Source organism: Hyla sarda, chromosome 3 (assembly GCF_029499605.1).
Source record: "Hyla sarda isolate aHylSar1 chromosome 3, aHylSar1.hap1, whole genome shotgun sequence".
Classification (NCBI taxonomy): domain Eukaryota; kingdom Metazoa; phylum Chordata; class Amphibia; order Anura; family Hylidae; genus Hyla; species Hyla sarda.
In genome coordinates, this window is record NC_079191.1 from 306,659,392 (window position 1) to 306,684,114 (window position 24,723).

Genomic DNA, 24,723 nt, shown 5'->3' on the forward strand with positions numbered 1-24,723 from the left:
GTCAGTGGCCCAACAGCGTTTAACCCTTTAAATTCCTCAGTTACTTATTCAAAATGCAAATTTTTTTTATCCATGGTTTAATATTGTTTTTTTCTCAGTAAAAACACAATCTAGATTTTTTTTATTCATCTGATTGTTCCCAAATAATATTTAACATTTATGTATAAAAAAATAAAAATAAATAAATAAATAACTGCAGAGGAATAAGGGGAGAAAAGGTTTATTTGTCATAGTAATGTATAGGAAACTGGATGAATAAGAAACCAACTTCAGTGAATAAGAAACCAACTTCAGTGAATAAGAAACCAACTTCAGTGAATAAGAAACCAACTTCAGTGAATAAGAAACTGGCAGAATAAGAAACCAACCGAAGTCTTGGTTCTGGATGAATGAACCTCCAAGCCTTGTCCGGAGTCTTCAGGGAACGGTTTTCTTCAGTACACCGCCACTCATCATCCTGAGAAAACAGCACATGACGTCAGATTATTTTATCACTGACTGCAGTCATCGCTTCATCCCTAGAGAGCCATCTAGTGGTAATCCCGAGAACTGCCAGGCTGCAGTGAAGGGATCTGCTTAGTCTGCAGTCAATGAATCCAGGCTGCGGGCATGCGCACTGCGATTCCCCCTGCCACAGTCATTCAGCAGCGGCTTGTGGTGTCCTGGAAGTGATGGGATCCCATGTCCTGCAGATATTTAGGCAGGGGGTCTGGGCAGCACTGACAGGAGGCTGGTACCATGACCCCCACGACAGCCAGTTTAATAACATCTGCCACTTGTATCTGTGGATCTTCCTGCTGCTGTTACCGCTCGCAATGCACTTGGTAAGTCCTCCATACCGGGCTATGGCACTGGCTTCTTCTAGTCCTTGTATGTTGTAATGTAGTCCCGGTAGACATCCCAGGACATGTGACATCCAGATGGGATGTGCTGAATTCCTGAACATTACCTCAGCTCAGTGTTTCCCAACCAGGGCACCTCCAGTAGAACTACAACTCCCAGCAGGCAATGAAAGCCTCCGGCTGTCCGGGCATGCAGGTAGTTGTAGTTTTGCAACAGCTGGAGGCACCCTGATTTGGAAACACTGCCAAAGAAGGACAACTCCCTGAAATGTGCAGAACTGTCCAGGTATGAATACAGCGGCCTCTATGAGCCCAATGGCACTACACCCCCAATGGTCCATGGGGCTGACTGCTTGGCTACCTTTAAGGCCCCTTTCACACTACAAAATTATCCATTCAAAGTTCCATCTGAAAATCGGCTTTAAAACGGCAGTTACAAAATCCTATGCGGCCGTTAGAAAATCCCATTATAGTCTATGGGATTTTTCTAATAGCCGTGTTAACCCTCTAATAGCCCCTTATTAATAACGGACGTTATTTTGTGTCGAAAGATGGTAACGGGAGAAATAGTGCATGCATGCATCTTCCGTCACAAAATAACGGGCTATAACGGGTTAAAAAGGATAATGTAAAAATCCCATAGACTATAATGGGATTTCTATAGGATTTTGTAACTGCCGTTTTACAGCCAATTTTCAGACAGAAAACAAAATTTCACAGCAAATTCACAGATATACAGATGTATGTGGAGCCAATGGACAAAAATTCACAGAAGAGTAAGATTAGCTGACTAAAACTTAGCATTTAATAATAATAGCATTAAATAGTAGTCCTAAAGAAAATATTAATCAACACCAAAAATACACAATGGGTGTAATGCCAAATAACACGTTTCCTATAATCACAATAAGTGTCACCAGATAAGACACAAATAATGCAGTAATCAATCCCGACGCGTTTTCCCCCCCCCCTCCTATATGGATATTTAGGAGCAATGCGAGGTTCATCAGGGGAATGGATAGGAAACCAAAGAAATACTTGATACTCTGGCAATAAGTCTGTAAGTGCCAGCTATATAAATGATAAACCGGTCCGATAGGGACCACTCACTCAGACCCACGGAAAGTAGTCCTCCTAGCCGAGACTCGGGATGGAGGTCCCAATTAGCGATGCACGGTATAGGTAGCCAGTGACCAGATGCAGATCCCTCCTGGTCGGTGAATACGTGTGATTCCGTCCAGACAGTAACAGCAATCTCAGATTCTGTCCTGATGAAGGGCCCGTTTCGGGTCTGAAATGCGTTGATTTAGGCTTGGAATAAATGTTATCTTTTCTTGAAATTGGTCTACTTTGTTAGACGGATTACCTCAAGGGATCTGGCGCTTGGAATAAGTTGCGTTTTTGTTGCTTCTGCTGCCTATCCATTCCCCTGATGAACCCCGCATTGCTCCTAAATATCCATATAGGAGGGGGAAACGCGTCGGGATTGATTACTTCATTATTTGTGTCTTATCTGGTGACACTTATTGTGATTATAGGAAACGCGCTATTTGACTGGGGCCATTGGCTAATGGCCCTGGCGTTACACCCATTGTGTATTTTTGGTGTTGATTAATATTTTCTTGAGGACTACTATTTTATGCTATTATTATTAAATGCTAAGTTTTAGTGAGCTAATCTTACTCTTCTGTGAATTTTAATTTTCAGACAGAACTTCGAACGGATCTTTAAAACTAGGGTAATTTCGTAGTGCAATAGAAGCCTAACAGTCTCACAGACTTTAAATCAAACTGTGGCCCTCCAGATGTTGCAAAACTTCAACTCCCAGCATGCCCGGACAGCCGTTGGCTGTCCGGGCACGCTGGGAGTTGAAGTTTTGCAACATCTGGAGGGCCACAATTTGAGACCACTGCTTTAAATGGGCTTGTATTTGACCGCTGCTCCATTTAAGCAGGACACAGCAGCTGCCAGTCTACCCACACCAATGGGTAGATAATAACTATTCACTATTAGTTCTGGCAGAACCCCATTAGGTCCCCTGTTCACATAGGTTTTTTTTATAATTTTTTAAAATTTTTTTATAAAACAACAAAAACAAAATGTGTTTCAGGCCTTAATGTCTTTTTTTTTCTTTTCTAATTTTGAGAATTTCTTTTTACATTTCTTTTTTTTTTTTTTCTTTGTTTGTTATAGAAAAGCCTGTGGGAAAACACTAGAAAAAACCCCATATATAGAGGCCCTCATTTACTATTGCAAACCCGACATATTTTGTCGGGTTGTGCGCCAGATTCTGTGCCAGAATTTGCGCCAGAATTGAAAAAGCCCCGACTAACTCCATTTTGCTTAGAAAACCCGAAAAAGGGGCGTGGCCCGGGAAAAGGGGGCATGGTATCTGAAAAGGGGCGTGTTCCCAACATTTTCACAAAAAAACAACATACAGTGGTCCCTCAACATACGATGGTAATCCGTTCCAAATGAACGATCGTTAGTTGAAATCATCGCATGTTGAGGGATCCGTGCAATGTAAAGTATAGGACAGTGGTCTCCAACCTGCGGACCTCCAGATGTTGCAAACCTACAACTCCCAGCATGCCTGGACAACCAAAGGTTGTTCCCGCCGCTCACCGCTGCCCTGGATGTCACCCTCCATCGCGTTCACTACGTCCCCGGACCGTCTCTGCTGCGTCTCTTCATCGCCGTCATCACGTCGCTGCGCACGCTGCTCCTATTCTTTTTGAAACACTGAGCTGTCTGCTGACATCACGAGCACAGTGCTCTCTGCTGACATCTCTGTCCATTTTAGTTCCTAAAATGGACAGAGATGTCAGCAGAGAGCACTGTGCTCATGATGTCAGCAGACAGCTCTGTGTTTCAAAAAGAAAATCATTTCCGCTGTAGTATTCAGCAGATAATAAGTATAGGAAGGATTAAGATTTTTTAATAGAAGTAATTTACAAATCTGTATAACTTTCTGGCACCAGTTGATTTAAAAAAAAAAAAAAAGTTTTTCACCGGAGTACCCCTTTAACGACGCAGGACGTATATTTACGTCCTGCGCCTGCTCCCGCGATATGAAGCGGGATCGCGCCGCGATCCCGCATCATATCGCGTCGGTCCCAGCGATAATCAACGGCCGGGACCCGCGGCTAATACCACACATCGCCGATCGCGGCGATGTGCGGTATTAACTCTTTAGAAGCGGCGGTCAAAGCTGACCGCCGCTTCTAAAGTGAAACTGAAAGTGGCCCGGCTGCTCAGTCGGGCTGTTCGGGACCGCCGCGGTGAAATCGCGGCGTCCCGAACAGCTGACCGGGCACCGGGAGGGCCCTTACCTGCCTCCCCGGTGTCCGATCGACGAATGACTGCTCCGTGCCTGAGATCCAGGCAGGAGCAGTCAAGCGCCGATATTGCTGATCACAGGCGTGTTAATACACGCCAGTGATCAGCATTAGAGATCAGTGTGTGCAGTGTTATAGGTCCCTATGGGACCTATAACACTGCAAAAAAAAAGTTAAAAAAAAGTGTTAATAAAGGTCATTTAACCCCTTCCCTAATAAAAGTTTGAATCACCCCCCTTTTCCCATAAAAAAAATATAACAGTGTAAAAAAATTAATAAATAAACATATGTGGTATCGCCGCGTGCGTAAATGTCCGAAATATAAAAATATATCATTAATTAAACCGCACGGTCAATGGCGTACGCGCAAAAAAATTCCAAAGTCCAAAAAAGCATATTTTGGTCACTTTTTATAACATTAAAAAATGAATAAAAAGTGATCAAAAAGTCCGATCAAAACAAAAATTATACCGATAAAAACTTCAGATCACGGCGCCAAAAATGAGTCCTCATACCGCCCCGTACGTGGAAAAATAAAAAAGTTATAGGGGTCAGAAGATGACATTTTTAAACGTATAAATTTTCCTGCATGTAGTTATGATTTTTTCCAGAAGTGCGACAAAATCAAACCTATATAAGTAGGGTATCATTTTAACCGTATGGACCTACAGAATAATGATAAGGTGTAATTTTTACCGAAATATGCACTGCGTAGAAACGGAAGCCCCCAAAAGTTACAAAATGGCGTTTTTTTTCCATTTTGTCGCACAATGATTTTTTTTCCTGTTTCGCCGTGCATTTTTGGGTAAAATGACTAATGTCACTGCAAAGTAGAATTGGCGACGCAAAAAATAAGCCAAAATATGGATTTTTAGGTGGAAAATTGAAAGGGTTATGATTTTTAAAAGGTAAGGAGGAAAAATTGAAAGTGCAAAAACGGAAAAATCCTGAGTCCTTAAGGGGTTAAACGGCTATCCGGTGGCAGCTGAAGCAGTCTGCACTGCCGGATAGCCGTTTATGAGATGGCCCCGACATTAAAAAGCATCGTATGTTGATGCTGCCTTCAACATGCGATGGCCTCTGAGAGGCCATCGTATGTTGAAATGATTGTATGTCGGGGCCATCGTAGGTCGGGGGCTCACTGTATTTACTAAGGTTTCCACAGAAAATGTGGTGGATTTGAGATGAGGAAAACCCTACAGATCAGATCGTGTGTAAAATAAGCAAAGTGTAGGGAAAGTGGAAAATGTAGGGAAATCTTAGTAAATACCGTGGAAAATAAATTGTAGGGAATTAAAACCCACAAAGAAACCTACACTCCCCTCTTAGTAAATGAGGGCCAGAATGTGCTGAATTATTTAAAAAAAAAAAAAAAAAAAATCGCTGAAACCCCTCAAATCCACACAAAAAACCCACAATGGAAAACAATATTCTGTTAAATAGTGTGTTTACTAATTTACTATAGATTATGAACTAACAACTGGCTGCTGGAAAAAAATACACACACAAATATTGATTAAAACCACAGAAAAATGTGTGTGACACCAGACTCAAATGGGCACCATCATGTAGGAAAACTTTTTTATTTGTTTGAAAATTTGTTATATTAAACATTTTTCAAAATTCTATAAATTGCAGCACAGGAAGGCTAGGTTCACAGTCGGGTTTCGCTAAAAAGGAGCTCCATCTGCAAATTTTGTCAAAACATCGGGAGTAAAGTGGAAATGCGGATAGCAGTATTGCGCTAAACTCCAGTTAACTTCCAGTTCCCCGATGAAGCACGATGGTGATATTAACCTATCCTTAAAGGAAATCTCTCACTAGTGTCACCTGCACTAACCTGTCGGTACCGACAGATAGTGCAGGTGACACTGATGACAACGGTACTCACCTCGTCCCGTTCCGTGGTGGGGATCTTCGGTTATCTCCTCCATTAGCTCCGCTCGGGGCACCCGGCTTGGGGCACGGGCGGAGCTTACTGACGTCACCACTGCTGTTCTCTTACAGCGGGACCCAGCAGGGAGCAGCAGCGGTGACGTCACTAAACTCCACCCATGCCCCAAGCCGCTGCTGCTCTCTGCAGGGTCTTGCAGCAGCGGTGACATCAGTAAGCTCCGCCCGTGCCACAAGCCGGCTGCCAGGACTGGAGCTAACGGAGGAAATTACCGAAGATCCCCTCCACGGAACGGGACAAGGTGAGTACTGTTGTCATCAGTGTCACCTGCACTATCTGTCGGTAACGACAGGTTAGGGCAGGTGACACTGGTGACAGATTTCCTTTAAAGTGTACCTCTCATCAAAATTTTTTGATATATTATAGATTAATGTATGCAGAATAACTTTACAATTGCATGTTATTAAAAAATATGCTTCTTTCTATTTAATTTTCCACTTTGAAGAAATGACCACTAGGGGTCTCCCTACCAGTCCTGGCAGCAAGCATTTCAGACTCATGCTGGAGTCCTAAACACTACGAGCTGCCAGTCTGCTTTGTTCACAAAGGAGAACACTCAGAGCTGCCAGCCTGCTTTGTTCACAGCCTGTTTGGCTGTGAACAAAGCAGGCTGGCAGCTCTGAGTGTTTAGGACTCCAGCATGAGTCAGAAATGCTTGCTGACAGGACTGATCGGGAAAAATACCATAGAAAGAAGCATATTTTTCATTAACATGCTATTGGAAAGTTATTCAACATTCATTAATCTAAAATACATCAAAAGTTTATTTGATGAGAGGTACCCTTTAACAATGCATTTCCTTGCGAAATCTGCTGAAAGAATAGACAGATCTATTATTTCTGCGGATGGCGAAATCAGAATTTTCATGGCAGAAGCATCTGATGCGGAAATTCTGCTGTGTGCACAGTGCAGCAGAATCCCATTAAAATCCCAGAAAGGTCATACATATGTTTGTTTTTTTGTTTTTTTAACAAAAGATCCACATTTATTGGTGGTCTAGTGGTCATCCCCTTATGCTCACTTAGTTTTAGCATACATACCGCTGAGCTGCAGGCATTGAGGAGGAATAGCTGCAGAGGAAACATTTATTAGGTGCTTTTAACCTATTGCTTGTAATTTACACATGCTCCCCCTGCACAATGTAAAGAAACAACTGCTATACTGACGGATTTTAAAGGGGTATTCCACTGGCCAGCGTGAAACAAAAATTTTCGAACACTGTTTTCGCGATGCGGGTCGGCCACGCCCCTTATGATGTCACGGCCACACCCCCTGAATGCAAGTCTATGGGAGGGATGTGACAGCCGTCACCCCCCTTCCCATAGACTTGCATTGAGGGGGTGGGTTTGTGACATCACAAGGAGGCGTGGACGACCCCCACAGCGCAAAAACAGCGTTCGGAACATTTAGTTCCACGCTGGGCAGTGGAGTACCCACTTTTAAAGGATCAGGAACAACTTGGTGAGAACTTGGTGATAACAGATAAGAAAAGGATATTTAATGTGGGAGGGGGAGTCTATCAATGCAGCTTAATATTTGCTAATTTATCTTATTTGTATACACAGTGTATTTCACTCTTCATGAAATCAGCTGCGCTGCAGGAAAAACACTGCGTATTCTCCTATAAGCAGACACACGTGGCAGCCATGTGTGGACAGTGAGGTCAAGACTGTGACACGCGGCCCACCTCAAACCTCACTGCACACACAAGACTGCCACGGGGAAGCCCTGTGTATCTGCTCATAGGAGAATACGCAGTGCAGTGAATTTCTCCCACCATAAAATACACTGCGTATATGCAATGTGTGTCCCTACCCTTAGAGTATATTCACACATAAAGTATCCTGTGCATATTTGATGCACAGAATTTAAAGCTGCTGATTTGATGCTGTGTTCAGTAATTTAGTGCACATAGAAATCTGCAGCTTCAAATCCTGCGCATCAGATATACACAGAATACTGTACATGTGAGTACACCCTTAGGGCTCGTTTACACGGGTGGATTTGATAGTGAACTCGAAGTGCATTTCCTGCTGGGAGTTTGAATGGGGATGGGCTCTCCATTGTGAAAATCCACATTAGACCCCATTGAATTCTGATTCCGGGGGCTGCAGGAAGAATGAACCTGTCCATTCTTTCTGAGGACTCTTCACGGAATGCATTCCCGTGTGTACCCTTACTTTGTGTTCCTAACGCTGGCATGTTATGCCGGGCGCACAGTCTGCAAAATGTCCGCATGAAGATTTTCTGTACAGACATTCTGATGTGTGAACAAAGTCCTTCCTTCATATTTCCTATTCCTCCAAAAAACGGCAGAGAAAACATGTTTGGAAACCTAGCCTAAGGGTAGGGTCACATGTAACGGATCCGCAGCGCATTTTAAGCTGCAGATCCGTCGGTGACCCCACCCATTTTGTGCCTCCAGCTGTTTTGTGCCTCCAGCCACCCCCGTTCTCCCGCCTCGCTCCGTCCCTGGCCTGCTCGCAGCAGCAATCCGCCACTACGAGCAGCCACACAGGAGCAGCCGCGATGTCTGAGTGCATTCGACGACTCGCAGGCTCCCTGTGTGGTTGCGGGTCCATTACGTGTGACCCTACCCTTAGAGAGATGGAAAAAAGCAGTTATGCAATGGTTTGTGAATTTTGCTTTTACATCATTTGTTATTTGATTTCCATAGCATGTTTATATTTTGCAATCTAAAACCCCCTTTTCTCAAAAAATATAAAGTTTTTATTTTTTGTAATGTGCTTTTTAAATTTTTTTTTAGTAACTTTGTTTTAGGGTACGTTCACATGTACAGGATCTGCTACATATTTATACTGCATATTTTCTGCAGCTGATTTTGCTACCCATTGAGATTAATGGGTAGGGAAATCAGCTGCACAAAATATGAAGCAAAACTATACAGCAGATCCTGCATGTGTGAATGTACCCTTACTTTGTTTTGTTTGTCTCTCTAGGGGACGCCACAATGCAATCTCGCTTCTATAATGGTTCTTAGTATTGCTTGGCAAGCAGTTGAAAGGGGAGATTCTATACACATCATGAGGTTTGAACAATGTGTATGGGCTTTAAGAAAGGAGCACAGATTTAAAGAGGAGCTAGGGGAAGGGACTGCCCCTAGTTTAATTTCAAAGTGTATCAGGGCCTTTACATTCGTATATTACACTTTTAAAGGTTTTGTCATGGTCTCTGATTCAAATGTATTGCAGTGCAGTGGTCCCCACCAGGTTCACATGTTTTAAAGGGGTATACCAGCCCCTAAAAATGTGTCTACTATCCACAGATATGGGGTACGTTTCTGATTGTGTGTGTAAGTGTATGTTTGGGGTTGTCTGACCTCTGGGACCCCTTGTGGTCTCCTAAGCTGGGACCCAACTCTCCCCGCTGCGTGGAGCGTTGGGTCGGCACTCATTCCATGCATTATAGGAACGCCAGAGATACTCAAGTGGATACCCTTGTGAATAGGGTATACGTTTGTAGGAATACCCCTTTAAGTGGTCACTGTTGTTTTAAGCAACTTTCCTTCGTGTGATAGGCTATTTGATTCCTAACATTTTTGCAAAGCTCTTCAATGACAAAATAGCGCAAAAATCTTTCCCACAATTTTTGCTGTTCTGTGCCTGTTGTTAGGGGAATTCCTTCCTTTTTACCAGAGACAGCAAGACCTAACACAAGAAGCGGGTGCTGGCTTAGCTACTGTATTGTGTAGGAGATGGTGGGGAGTGTACCTGCCATCTGTAAGCAAACTGTACAGTAAAGAAAGTTTACTTTATTATGTTTTATTCACTGTTGTGTAGAAATAAAAGAAAAATTTGATGAGCAACTTCTCACCTACTTTTCCCACAGGGTTTGCCTCCAACAAACTTCACACTATGCCTTTACTGTGTATCCACGACCATCCTATTTGCAGTTATTAAGCTTGTAAGTTTTCGACTGCATCTTATGTTCGATAAAGGGATTCGGAATCAGCTCAATAAAAGTAAAGAACAACCAAAACAAGATGGTAATGTCACAAATGGCCACTCTGTTCCCGGGTAAGATATTCTTAAGAAAATGTGTTGTTTTTTTTCCCCCTGTCCCCCATTTTTCTGTCTAAAATGTAGCATTACTTAATTTTATTATTTGGCTCAACACATTTCATATAATGCAGTATTTTGCTACATTTATAGAAATATATATTTTTGTCTAATGTTCATCATGCATAAAAACGCCTTGTAATGCATGAAGGAATTATATATATATTCTCTATGACCTTTTGGACTCCTATTTGTTTTAGTCTAGGGCTATTGTAAATAGCACATATTAAAGCATTATGTGATCTTTACCTTTATTGACTAGAAGAGAAGTAAAATAGGAGTAGATCCATTGGAGAGAGATTTTTCAAAACCTGTGAAGAGGAAGAGTGGAGAAGTTGCCCACAGCAACCAATCAGATTGCTTCTTAAATTTTTTTAAAGGCCTCTAAAAATAAATGAAGCAATCTGATTGTTACGCCTAGCGCTCCGGGTCCCCGCTCCTCCCCGGAGCGCTCACGGCGTCTTTCTCCCTGCAGCTCCCCGGTCAGCGCTGACCGGGAGCGCTGCTCTGCCATGGCCGTTGGGGATGCGATTCGCACAGCGGGACGCGCCCGCTCGCGAATCGCATCCCAGGTCACTTACCCGTTCCCGTCTCCTGCGGTCATGTGCTGGCGCGCGCGGCTCCGCTCTCTAGGGCGCGCGCGCGCCAGCTCCCTGAGACTTAAAGGGCCAGTGCACCAATGATTGGTGCCTGGCCCAATTAGCTTAATTGGTTCCCACCTGTTCCCTGGTTATATCTAGTCTCCTCCCTTGCACTCCCTTGCCGGATCTTGTTGCCCTTGTGCCTTGTGAAAGCGTATTGTGTGTTTAATAGCCTGTGTACCAGTTCTTTTGCTATCTCCCCTGACTACGAACCTTGCCGCCTGCCCCCGACCTTCTGCTACGTCCGACCTTGCTACTGCCTACTCCCTTGTACCTCGCCTATCTTCAGTATCTTCAGCAGCCAGAGAGGTGAGCCGTTGCTAGTGGATACGACCTGGTCACTACCGCCGCAGCAAGACCATCCCGCTTTGCGGCGGGCTCTGGTGAAAACCTGTAGTGGCTTAGAACCGGTCCACTAGCGCGGTCCTCGCCATCCCTCTCTGGCACAGAGGATCCACTACCTGCCAGCCGGCATCGTGACAGTAGATCCGGCCATGGATCCCGCTGAAGTTCCTCTGCCAGCTGCCGCCGACCTCCCTACATTGGTCGCCCGACAAGAGCACCAGCTGTCGTACTTGACCTCCATGACACAGCAACTCCAGTCGCAGCTACAGCAGCAACAGTCACAGCTACAGCAAGTTCAGTCTCAGCTACAGCAGCAACAACCATCTCCTCCGCCAGCTCCTGCACCCCTTCCGCAGCGAGTGGCCACTCCTAGCCTCCGCCTGTCTTTGCCGGACAAATTTAATGGGGACTCTAAGTTTTGCCGTGGCTTCCTTTCGCAATGTTCTCTGCACTTGGAGATGATGTCGGACCAGTTTCCTACTGAAAGGTCTAAGGTGGCTTTCGTAGTCAGCCTCCTGTCTGGAAAAGCCCTGTCATGGGCCACACCGCTCTGGGACCGCAATGACCCCGTCACTGCCTCTGTTCACTCCTTCTTCTCGGAAATTCGAAGTGTCTTTGAGGAACCTGCCCGAGCCTCTTCTGCTGAGACTGCCCTGCTGAACCTGGTCCAGGGTAATTCCTCCGTTGGCGAGTACGCCATACAATTCCGTACTCTTGCTTCTGAACTATCCTGGAATAATGAGGCTCTCTGCGCGACCTTTAAAAAAGGCCTATCCAGCAACATTAAAGATGTTCTGGCCGCACGAGAGACTCCTGCTAACCTGCATGAACTCATTCATCTAGCCACTCGCATTGACATGCGTTTTTCTGAGAGGCATCAAGAGCTCCGCCAGGAAAAAGACTTAGATCTCTGGACACCTCTCCCACAGTCTCCACTGCAATCTGCGCCTAGGCCTCCCGCCGAGGAGGCCATGCAAGTGGATCGGTCTCGCCTGACCCTGGAAGAGAGGAATCGCCGTAAGGAAGAGAATCTTTGTCTGTACTGTGCCAGTACTGAACATTTTTTGGTGGATTGCCCAATCCGTCCTCCACGTCTGGGAAACGCACGCTCGCACTCAGCTCTCGTGGGTGTGGCGTCTCTTGATGCCAAGTCGGCTTCTCCACGTCTCACGGTACCTGTTCGGATTTCCACTTCAGCCAGCTCTCCCCTCTCAGCCGAGGCCTGTCTGGACTCTGGAGCTTCTGGGAATTTTATTCGGGAGTCCTTTGTGAATAAATTCCGTATTCCGGTGACCCGTCTTGTCAAGCCACTCCACATTTCCGCGGTCAACGGAGCCAGGTTGGACTGTACCATACGTTTCCGCACGGAGCCCCTTCTTATGAGCATCGGATCTCATCACGAGAGGATTGAACTTTTGGTCCTCCCCAATTGCACCTCGGAAATTCTCCTTGGACTTCCCTGGCTTCAACTTCATTCCCCAACCCTGGATTGGTCCACTGGGGAGATCAAGAGTTGGGGGTCCTCTTGTGCCAAGAACTGTCTAAAACCGGTTCCCAGTAACCCTTGCCGTAACTCTGTGGTTCCTCCTGTATCCGGTCCCCCTAAGGTCATTAAGGACTCTGCCTGCCACAGGAAATGCCCCTCCCCCCCTCCCAGTTCCATCAGGCAAGCTTCTGTGTCCCCTCATGGCCCTCGTCCTGGTGTCACACTGCCCCGTGCCAGGTCTCGCCCTCTGCCCTCTCTCCCCATTCCTACTCCTGCGGTTCTGCCTGCCGTTGAGGAATCCCTCCATCCTTTCCCGGTGTCCTCATCCCAGGGGAGGCAGTTACCCGATAAAGAGAAGGGGAGACCTAAGGGGGGGGGTACTGTTACGCCTAGCGCTCCGGGTCCCCGCTCCTCCCCGGAGCGCTCACGGCGTCTTTCTCCCTGCAGCTCCCCGGTCAGCGCTGACCGGGAGCGCTGCTCTGCCATGGCCGTTGGGGATGCGATTCGCACAGCGGGACGCGCCCGCTCGCGAATCGCATCCCAGGTCACTTACCCGTTCCCGTCTCCTGCGGTCATGTGCTGGCGCGCGCGGCTCCGCTCTCTAGGGCGCGCGCGCGCCAGCTCCCTGAGACTTAAAGGGCCAGTGCACCAATGATTGGTGCCTGGCCCAATTAGCTTAATTGGTTCCCACCTGTTCCCTGGTTATATCTAGTCTCCTCCCTTGCACTCCCTTGCCGGATCTTGTTGCCCTTGTGCCTTGTGAAAGCGTATTGTGTGTTTAATAGCCTGTGTACCAGTTCTTTTGCTATCTCCCCTGACTACGAACCTTGCCGCCTGCCCCCGACCTTCTGCTACGTCCGACCTTGCTACTGCCTACTCCCTTGTACCTCGCCTATCTTCAGTATCTTCAGCAGCCAGAGAGGTGAGCCGTTGCTAGTGGATACGACCTGGTCACTACCGCCGCAGCAAGACCATCCCGCTTTGCGGCGGGCTCTGGTGAAAACCTGTAGTGGCTTAGAACCGGTCCACTAGCGCGGTCCTCGCCATCCCTCTCTGGCACAGAGGATCCACTACCTGCCAGCCGGCATCGTGACACTGATTGGTTGCTATGGGAAACTGTTCCACTTTTCCACTGCACAGGTTTTGATAAATATACCCCTTTGCATGTAAAAATACCATAAATCACACCAGCATTGCTTGTGGTTTCCGCTTGTCAGCTCTAGCTGATCTAGCTATAGGTAGTACGTTTGTGCCACTACTTTTCTCTCTTTACATATTGTAGTCATGACAGTGTTGTTCACAGGCAGGTTTTCATGAATAGTTCTATTTACATTGTTTTTGGTTTTGTATGTAGCATGAAAGAGGATACTCTTAAAGACCTAAAAACCCAGGATATCCAGCAAAGCCATCAAGATCTCCGTAGAAATGTTTCTTCAGATTCAGTGGTGCGTATGTTTTGTTGCATTATAGATTTTCAGTTTGTGGCTCTTTTTAATACAGCATCAAGTTTTATTTATCACATGTGACCCATCTCTAAAATATCTCAGGTAATTGTGTAGATAATACAATGATGGTATAATCACATCCTTCAATAATAATGTTGCACTGAGTGCTCTGATCTTTCTCTTCCTTCTTCCTCCAGCGGGCCCAAGATTCGCATCGCGGGACGTGCCCCATGCGGATCTCGGGTCGTCACTTACCGTCTGCTCCTGATGACTTCCCCGCTGCCCCTGTTCTCTGGCGCACACGCCCCCACCTCCTAGGGTGCGCGCATGCCGGAGCTCTGAGATTTAAAGGACCAGTGCACCCTTAATTAGTAATTACACCTGTCCCTTCCTTATAAGTTTTTGCACCTCCCTCTACCTCTTGCCGGATGTTTGTGTGTTCTGAGCCCCTAGAGAAAGCATTCCAGTGCTTTGCCCTGCCAGTGTTCTGACCTTCTGTTCCGTGTACTGACCATGCTCCTGTGCCGCCTGCCTATTGACCTCCTGCTACGTTCCTGACCACGCACCTTTGCCACCTGCCCTGACCTTCTGCTATCCTGACTACGAGTTGCCAGATCCCTCTTGTGCCATGTATCTTGTCAGCAGCCTGTGTGGACGAGTTGTGTCAGGGGTAGCTACCTGGGTCCTGCCCGCCACCAGCAAGTCCTTCCCGCTTTGCGGCGGGCTCTGGTGGAAACCAGCGGCACCTTAGACTCCGCTCCCTGACACAACCAAAGCCATCATCACACAGATACAGCGGATCTACTACCTCTGTGAGTGTTACAAATAATATATTTTGATCTAAATCATATAGAATTATATAGTAACCTTTCCAAGTTCCACCTCTATCCCTACTGTGTCCCAACTGTGTTGAGGCTTATGGCAGCCAGAATAAATCCCTGGATCTATGTTTTATCCCCATACATCTAGGATCCATAACTTGTAATATAGTACTTTTCCATAAAAAAAATCCAGACCCCCCCCCAAACACCTCTAACTTGTTTGTTAAGTCAGCTATCACAACATCATGTGACAGAGAGTTCCATTGTCTCACTGCTCTTGCAGTAAATTTGATGATAGTGAAACCTTCTTTTCTCTCAATATAGAGGATGCCCCCTTGTCATATTTACCGGCATAGGTATAAAAGGATCACTAGAAAGCTCTCTGTACATTGTGATCAGATCACCCTTAAGATATCTCCTCTCCAAACATAATATTACCACGTTTAACAACCCATCTCTGTCTCTGGATAAGTGTTCTGTCCCTATAAACCTAGGATCCATAACCTGTAATGTTACTAACCAGAAATGTGTCCAGGCCCATTTTGAACTTGAGAGAGAGCTCCATAGTCTTGCTGCTCTTACAGTAAAGAATCCAGCCCAAGCATTCTCATTTAATGTACCAACCTTTTATGTGGCACAGTATTCAATTATTTGAAGAAATCTATTGATTCACCCTGATCCAGTCTTAAGCTCACCTTCTCATGAAAGGTAAGCAGGTTGGTTTAATAGGACCGATCCCTCATAAACCCATGCTGATATGGAGTCATACATGTATTCTCAATGACATACTCCAATATAACATCTCTTAGAAAACCCTCAAACAATTTACATACAATTGAGGCTAAACTATGTATAATTCCAGCTTTTTTAAACCCCTTTTAACCCCTTTTTGAATATTGGCACCACATTTGTTATGCGCCAGTCCTGGGGAACAGACCCTATCACTATAGAGTCCTTGAATATTAGATATAGGGGTCTGTCTATTACATTATTTAACTCCTTAGAACACACGGGTGATTGCCATTTCAACCTGGTGCTTTGTCTATTTCAATTTTTTTTAGGCAGCTTCCTGGGTTAGACAGGTGACAAGTAATAGGGAGTTAACCTTATCCCATTTAATTTTACTCTGTGAATACAGTGGAGAAAAATGTTTGCTATATTCCCTTTTTCCTCATCGCTCTCTGTAATTCCTTCCTCATTACTTTTTAAAGGGCTAAGTTTTAAAGGTGTAATCCAGGTTGCAGGTTGCAGTTCTAGAATTTGACAGCACTGGAGAATAATGGATTCCTGGAAGGTTTTGATTCTTTCAATTTCAATTTTGAAAACGTATCCAGTTAATTAGCATTTTTTTTCTCAGCACATTTCTTGTGACCCTGGTGACTATTTGCAACAAAACATTTGATGATTCTGTGATCACGCACCAATATCTTAATTTCAAGGGGCTACATCGCTCTGAAAGACTTTTTACATTTTTTAACAGTTAAATCTCTTGTTTCTGTACCAGAGAAATTAGTCGTACTAAACCACACACCACTATAGTAAAATATATAAATCTTTATTTCAAACCATCTAAAAACAAAACAATTGATATGAAAGAATTGATATCATACATATGCCAACCAGAACAGCACTACTATAAATCAATTAGACTGCAATTGCATACATTTACATATATACAACATGAGGGAGCATTTATAAAGTGCTCTGGACAGGTAATATAGGATATGAGGGATATATCAAAAAAGTCTACTAAGTTACCTCGCTTGTGTGGTGATGGGTATGGAAGGGCAGATGCTATTAACCCTTTGTGATCGTGACACCAGGGCGTGGTTTACCTATTTCACCACCCGTTGTATAGCCGATTATTCCAAGGCCAGGCACGGGGCAAATAATCACTCCGACACAAGGTTATGGAACAATGGCTGTTTACTGAGGCTGACAAGGTGTTACAGTCTATACAGCTCAGTTCAGCACCAAGGAGATGCAGGGTGAACTTAGGGAGGCTTATTGGCTTGCTGGGACTTGTAGTTGTAATTGACTTGACTGAGGCAGCCACGCTTGAATTAAGTAATTGACAGACTTGAATATCTTGACTGGACTTGGACTTCTGTGGTTTTCCCACTGGTCTAGTTCCTACCTTGCAGCTTTGACTTTCACTACAGGTGCAGGGGTTAACTTGCATTTAAAGCGTAGTTGCAGGACTAGGCCTTAGGCCTCCTTCAGGATCACACAGACTACTCTTATCCTCACTTCACTGTACCTCAGCAGAATCTCAATACAAACTAGCTGAACCCTGACCTCACTATATAAGGGGGGGGGGGGGGCAGTTTATAGATATTCCATTGGTCACGAGAAGCCACCTGTTCACCTTGCATACTCCCCTTGACAACAAAGGTCCTTAGTAACACAGATTTAAGTGCATATAAAATACATATAAAATACATATAAAATACATATAAAATACATTATATTAACGCTGGTATAACAACACATTAGTAATACATTCCTTAATATAATAAAGAGAGTTCTAGGGAGAGGGGACTCATGACGGACATTGAGCTGGATCTGCCAGGCAGGATGGGCAGAAATACAGAGGAATACATGACTCTGTACTGGGTTACCACACTTGCATCTATATCAGAAATATAGGGGGCTCACTTAGTACAGATTTAGGCTATGTTCAGATCTAAAAATGACAGACATTAGTGGTACATAATGGTATGCTGACATATACTGTGACCAGATCCATTGATTTTAATAGACTAAACATAGTCTAGTAGTGACTTTGTTTGGTACATTTTTTTTTTTTGGAACTCAAAAGTATGGCTGCCTGTACACCAAATTCTGTATATCTGCAAGTTGTTAACACCCCTTAGTGGCATCCCTGTGGCAATTACTATTTTAATCACTGAAACTATGGATGGTTGTGTGGCTTGCATTTTATAATTTTCCCGTATTGCTGCTGACATGTTATTTGTTGTTCACTTCGTTTTTCACTCCTTTAAAGCCTAGTATAAACATCCAAGACATTGGACAACTGCATCACTGTTTCTCTTAACAAAATCTAATAATTCTTCCCCATTGTGCTTCAGTCAAAATAGAGGAAAAGAAAAAACAAGAAGCGCTTCATTGGTGGGAACACAACAGTATAGGGGATGAGCACCCCCAAACCCATGTGATTGTGTTCACCTTGGAGAGTTCCACCAGTCACAACACTTTTATATGCCTTGTATCAATGAATAAAGTGGGTCCTGTTCTTGCCCTCCGGTACGTTTCTGTTTTTTTAAGAAAATGCTCATAATCTGTGGCAAGCAAGAATGCACTTGATGATGGCGCTGGTACCCTTAGCAACATTCAGTGCAAAGATCCATAGGCAATGCAGTTTGTATTTTATAGCTTTTACTTCTCCCCATATCACCATGGCCACAAAGCTTGCCAAGAATTCAAAGTATCTGCTTCATTGTGCTTCAAGGGATATCCCCCTTACCACATACTAAAATTCTTAGATTATTTATTACTTATTAAGATCTCTGTTATTTTGTTTGTATACTTGTGTGTACACTTGTTTTTGTTAGATACATTTGTTTTTAGGGTGCCCCATCTATGCGGCTGGTTGGCGGAGGAGACGGACGCATCTTCCTACCAGTTCTGTTTTTATCACTTTAATATCTGCAGGGTCCTTTTTCTGGGGACCGAATCAGGGGCCGCTTTATTCCTTCAGTCCCCCTATATGGTGGCCTGCTTTAGGCTATTTACATTGTCAGTTGAGGTATGCCTCTGGCATATCTATTTTCTGCAGGGTTCTCACTCTGTCAGGAATATATGCACACCGACGTGGCAGGTTATTGCTAAGGATTTCTCAATCCCTTGGAAACTGTAGGGGATATATTCATGAACTGTCATTGAGTGCCATGCCATGTCATGCCCACGGCCGAATTCCAGTCCCTCCCTACCGAGGCAAGTCACTGGTCGGTTGCCCTTGCAAGTTTTTTGCATTCCTAGCGGACGCTGAGGACGATCTGTCAGGTCTGCCGGTCACCAATCATGGGTTGTTCTGGAGTGTCATACAATATGATTTCCTCCTCCACAGACTGCCGCATCCGCAGCTAGTGCTCCAGATCCTCCTGTCTAGTGTGAGGTCTCCGTGGAAGTGTCCCTGCGTGGACATGAATTGGTCCGACAGTAGTCTCGCCTGTCACTCATCTCTCGTCTGCCGCATCCGCGGCTGGCACTCTGGTACCCCACTGCTGATGCTAGGTGTCCGACGGAGTGACCCGTTGTCTACTATAGACCCATACCAGTAAGCCAGACAGTGGTCTGCATGGTTTCCTCCACTACCTGCCACTCATCACGCAGCTGCTGTATCTGTGGCTGGAGTTCTGGTACCCCACTGCTGTGCGAGCTGTCCGAAGGAGTGACCCATTGGATAATATGGACCCATACCAGTAAGCCAGATAGTGGTCTGCCTATCTGGCTGTCTTCCCCTTTTTGCCAGACTGTTGTCTGCACAGTCTCCATCGCTGTTGGTCTCCCATCTCTGGGCTGCCACGGGTATGGTCGGGGTTCCCGTTCTTCACTGCTGGTGAAAGGACTCTAGATGAGGGTCCCTGCAGGTACTGATGCCAGTCAGCCAGACTTTAATCTGCTGGGTCTCTTACACCGCCAGGTTGCCCATTAGTTAGGTCGCGCTCCAATACCCCACTTTCTGTGGGGGTTCGAGGGAGTGACCCTGAGCATTCAGGAATTCTATACTAGTCAGCCAGACTAGTCTGCATGGTCTACTACTATGTCGAGTTACGACCATACATTTCCCACACCGTGGACGGAAGTTCAGGTAAGCCACTGCCAAGGTGCAGTTCCGAATGAGTCTCCCCATGTTGCTCAATGGGCCCTATACAATACACCATATACAGGTTTGCAGGGTTCCTTCCATTACCAGATCCCTCTCTACATGACTGCCGCTCTCTCGGCTGAAGGCTGGTAACCCACTTTCTGTGTGTGGTTCTGACTGTAACACCCGGTGTGGCAATTGTCCCTATGCCAGATAGCCAGACTGTACCTGCCTGTCAGGCTGCGTCTGCATGTTTCCTTTCCCACACACATCCTTTGTCTCTTGCATCTGCGACAGCAGTCCTGGTGTCTGGCGCCATTAGAAGATGGGTTGATGGTGTTTCCTGCCGTGTCGAGCGGTAATAACTCAATTATGAATTATGGTCATAAAAATATTAATTATAAAAATTAAACATTTTGAAAATTATGAAAAATATCAAAATTATGACCTGGTGAATTGTAGATAAAGCCAATGAATACAATTCATCTGAGTCCGATTTATTTCCTCAGATATCAGGAAGTTATTTTTATGACGGGATGACATTAAAGCTTAAGGATGTAGTTTTGCAATATACAATAATACACAGGTATTATAAAAGTATGCAAATTTATTGGTTATAAGAATATAAACATAAATGAGTAATAAACACAATTATATATGCAAAATAATATCAATTAGATATTTTAGTAAACAGTGCAAGCTTGTTAATTCACTATATATAGTAGAACAATACATGTGAATAGTAAGTAACTTGTTACAATCAAACAAAAGCTACTAGGTTAGGATATCATACAATAAAAAGGTTACATATCACTCTATCCAGAGAAAACTCATGCTATCCAGATGGGCAATATCTAATCATAGACATCTCAATATGGAATGCTAAATACACTCCACGCCCCCTTCTATTCAACTAAAAATCACATGACTCCATGAATGGGGAAATCCATCTAAGGATATAAACATGGAATAAATGTATTATACTTCTGCCCCATTCTGGACTATTTTCTATACATGATCTTGGTAACACATTAAGACAAATAGCAGAGTTTTATGATCTCGCTAGACTATATTTTAGGAGGAAGAACTTGAAACAAGTTTCCTGTGTGGAAAATATATTTATAACACTTAGTTTGGCGAGTAGGAATTCTATCAATATGTATAAGCAGTATTTTAATACTTTGATAGATTATGAGTCCTGATTCTTCTGCAGTTAGAATGAAGTCTCACAATATCCTAAAACTATAATCTCAATATGGAGGTAATTAATAATTTTATTTAATTTATTTGCCAATCTAAATGGTATAATTCCATTCACATTATCCAAATTGGTCTTAATTAAATGGAATACCATTTTTGTGTCTCTTACCAAGTCAATGTAAGAACCTCACTTCGGCTCTTAGGAAAATTGAACGATCCATCTCATCATCATGGATAGCCATTGGTCTGTAACCGTGTGATCAGTCCGGCTTGCTGTGATCTCACATGGCTTTTCCACCTTGTTGGAACTCTTTCCTTTGTGTCTTTGTGTTCCACTGTCCCTAACATCTGGTTTACCAGACTTTTTAATTAGTTAGACACACCTCCCTGAATTGGAATTCCCCAATGAATGTAGGTTGGGCGTGTACATATGGTAATGACTATGACATCACTATATTACCCAGAGTGCATTGAGCATATCACCCATAATGCCTTTCCTGTTGGTGCAACGTCAACTACCCATACGCTAGGGGGTGCTATTGCATATAAACAATTAGCATCTTTATCCTTAAGGGTTAACTGTCCAATGTTGGTTTCAAACCCACATTCCACACTTGACATATGGAGCCCTAAATTAATAGGTCCTGTTGCAAGAAAAAAGACCTTTGTTGTCCTGGTGCTGCCCGTTCGGTCATCAGTATGGGAGAAAGAAGGCTAAGAGTAGATCTCAAGTAAAATTAAAGCTTTATTGCTTAAATATAAAAATAATAAAAGTGTGGATGACGCGTTTTGAGGGGGGCTCCCCTCTTCTTCAGATCATCTGAGGAAGAGGGGAGCCCCCCTCGAATTGGATCAAAAGTTTGGTCTCCCCAGGGAAAAATTTGCATTAATGTGCATAAAGAAGCAAAGGAAAGAGGGAAAAATCTCCAAAAGGCATCTAATTACAGATTAGACATTCTTATAATATATCAACAAAAGTTAAAATTTTATTTCCATCATTTACACTTTCAAAATAACAGAAAACTAAAAAATGGCATCTACAAAAGTTTGGGCACCCTGCAGAATTTATAGCATGCACTGCCCCCTTTGAAAAGCTGAGACCTGCCAGTGTCATGGATTGTTCTTAATCATCATCTGGGAAGATCAGGTGATGTCAATCTCAAAGGTTTTAAATGCCCAGACTCATCTGACCTTGCCACAACAATCAGCACCATGGGTTCTTCTAAGCAGTTGTCTAGAAATCTGAAACTGAAAATAGTTGATGCTCACAAAGCTGGAGAAGGCTATAAGATAGCTAAACGTTTTCAGTTGTCAATATCCTCTGTTCGGAATGTAATTAAAAAATGGCAGTCATCAGGAACAGTGGAAGTTAAAGCAAGATCTGGAAGACCAAGAAAAATATCAGACAAAACAGCTCGCAGGATTGTGAGAAAAACTATTCAAAACCCACTTTTACTGCACATTCCCTACAGAAAGATCTGGCAGACACTGGAGTTGTGGTACACTATTCCACTATAAAGAGATACTTGTACAAATATGGTCTTCATGGAAGTCATCAGAAGAAAACCTCTTCTACGTCCTCACCACAAAAATCAGCATTTGAACTTTGCAAATGAACATATAGACAAGCCTGATGCATTTTAGAAACAAGTTCTGTTGACCGATGAGGTTGAAATTTAACTTTTTGGCCGGAATGGGCAAAGGTACGTTTGGAGAAGTGGAACAGAATTTAATTAAAAGAACCTCTATCCAAATGTTAAGCAGGGGGGTGGATCAATCATGCTTTGGGGTTGTATTGCAGCCAGTGGCACAGGGAATATCTCACGGGTAGAAGGAAAAATGGATTCAATAATATTTCAGCAAATTTTGGATGCTAACTTGATGTCATCTGTGAAAAAGCTGAAGTTAAAGAGAGGATGGCCTCTACAAAAGGATAATGATCCTAAAAACACATCAAAATCCACGGGGGATTACATCAAGAGGCGTAAACTGAAGATTTTGCCATGGCCTTCACAATCTCCTAACCTCAACATAATTGAAAATCTATAGATAGACCTTAAAAGAGCAGTGTGTGACAGACAGCCCAGAAATCTCAAAGAACTGGAAGACTTTTGTAAGGAAAAATGGGCAAAGATACCTCAAACAAGAATTGAAAGACTCTTGGCTGGTTACAAAAAGTGTTTACAAGCTGTGATACTTGCCAAAGGGGGCAGTACAAGATATTAACTCTGCAGGGTGCCAAAACTTTTACAGACACCATTTTTTTGTTTTCTGTTATTTTGAAAGTGTAAATGATGGAAATAAAATCTAACTTTTGTTGACATATTATAAGAATGTCTAATCTGTAATTTGATGCCTTTTGGAGATTTTTCCTTCTTTCCTTGGCTTCTTTATGCACATTAATTCAATTTTTTACCTGGGGTGCCCAAAACTTTTGATCCCCACTGTGTATGTATATATATATATATATATATATATCTATATATATGCAAAATCAACCCCATTCTATTTTATGGAGGTGCAGAAGTCTCATACAGCAGATATACTAAATGTGAATATACTCTTCAATGTATTCTTGTAAATTCTGATTAAGATATTACTATTTTTATGATACTGTTTCTTTCTACATTTTAGGTAATACAGACACCGGATAACCATACAGAGGTCAAAGGTTTTTACTGCTCTCTTAATCCTACTATGGAGATTTTTTTGTATTACTCTAAAGTCAATGGGCAGCAAAATCTGCAGCAGAAATATGCACATGTGAACGTACCCTTAGTTTTGGCTCAAACTATGCAGTGGCAGTTAAAAACAATGAAAGAAAAAAATAAACCTTCTGTGTGTGACTGCAGCCTTAGGCTGCGTTTCTGCTTGGCATTTTTTTTTCTCTCTGAAAACTGCCTCTGCAGTTTTTGAGCCAAACCAGTGTATTCAAAAGGAGCTGGAGATATAAAAAGTAGGACTTATACTTCTCCTTCCTTATGGATCCACTTCTGACTTTCGCTAAGAAAATTTATAGACAATTTTCAAAAAAAAAAAAAGCAACAGAAAAACCTGTGTGAAAACCTAGCCTGAAGAATGCGTTCACACGAGCGGGTTAGGAGCGCATCTCCCACTGTAAATTTCCGCAACAGAAAATTGGCAGCAGACCCCATTAAGGTCAATGTAAAAGACCTTCCTCATTGACTTAACCTGTTAAGGACTAAGGGCGTACCAGTGCGCCCTTGAGTCCTGCTACTTAAAGGGGTACTCCGGTGATTTTTATATATTTTTTTTTTATTAACTGGTGTCAGAACGTTAAACAGATTTGTAAATTACTTCTATTTAAAAATCTTAATTCTTCCAGTACTTATCAGCTGCTGTATACTACATAGGAAGTTCTTTTCTTTTTAAATTTCTTTTCTGTCTGACCACAGTGTTCTCTGCTGACACCTCTGTCTGTTTCAGGAACTGTCAAGAGCAGGAGAGGTTTGCTATGGGGATTTGCTCCTGCTCTGGACAGTTCCTGAGACAGACAGAAGTGTCAGCAGAGAGCAGATGTGGTCAGACAGAAAACAAAAGAACTTCCTCTGTAGTATACAGCAGCTGATATGTACTGGAAAGATTAAGATTTTGAAATAGAAGTCATTTACAAATCTGTTTAACGTTCTGGCACCAGTTGATTTAAAAAAAAAAAAAATGATTTTCACAGGAGTACCTCTATGCCCTGGTCCCGTTACATGGGTTTGAAGTGTGCTCGCG

At 43.6% G+C, this 24,723-nt stretch overlaps 1 protein-coding gene across 6 annotated transcripts in view; it reads left to right on the top strand.

The window, feature by feature from the left end:
- The first annotated feature begins 322 nt into the window (after positions 1-322).
- The window catches only part of PCNX2 (pecanex 2), a 357,339-nt gene continuing 332,938 nt past the window's right edge, over positions 323-24,723 (top strand). For 3 of the 6 annotated variants that reach the window (XM_056566999.1, XM_056567000.1, XM_056567001.1), the window contains exons 1-4: positions 324-824; positions 9,984-10,171; positions 14,040-14,130; positions 23,617-23,653. In XM_056566999.1, coding sequence (XP_056422974.1) covers positions 591-824; positions 9,984-10,171; positions 14,040-14,130; positions 23,617-23,653 — 550 coding nt within the window. In that variant the 5' untranslated portion in view covers positions 324-590. Of the gene's footprint in view, positions 825-9,983; positions 10,172-14,039; positions 14,131-23,616; positions 23,654-24,723 lie in introns of those variants that run through there. The other 3 variants (XM_056567003.1, XM_056567002.1, XM_056567005.1) reach the window with 2 other exon arrangements.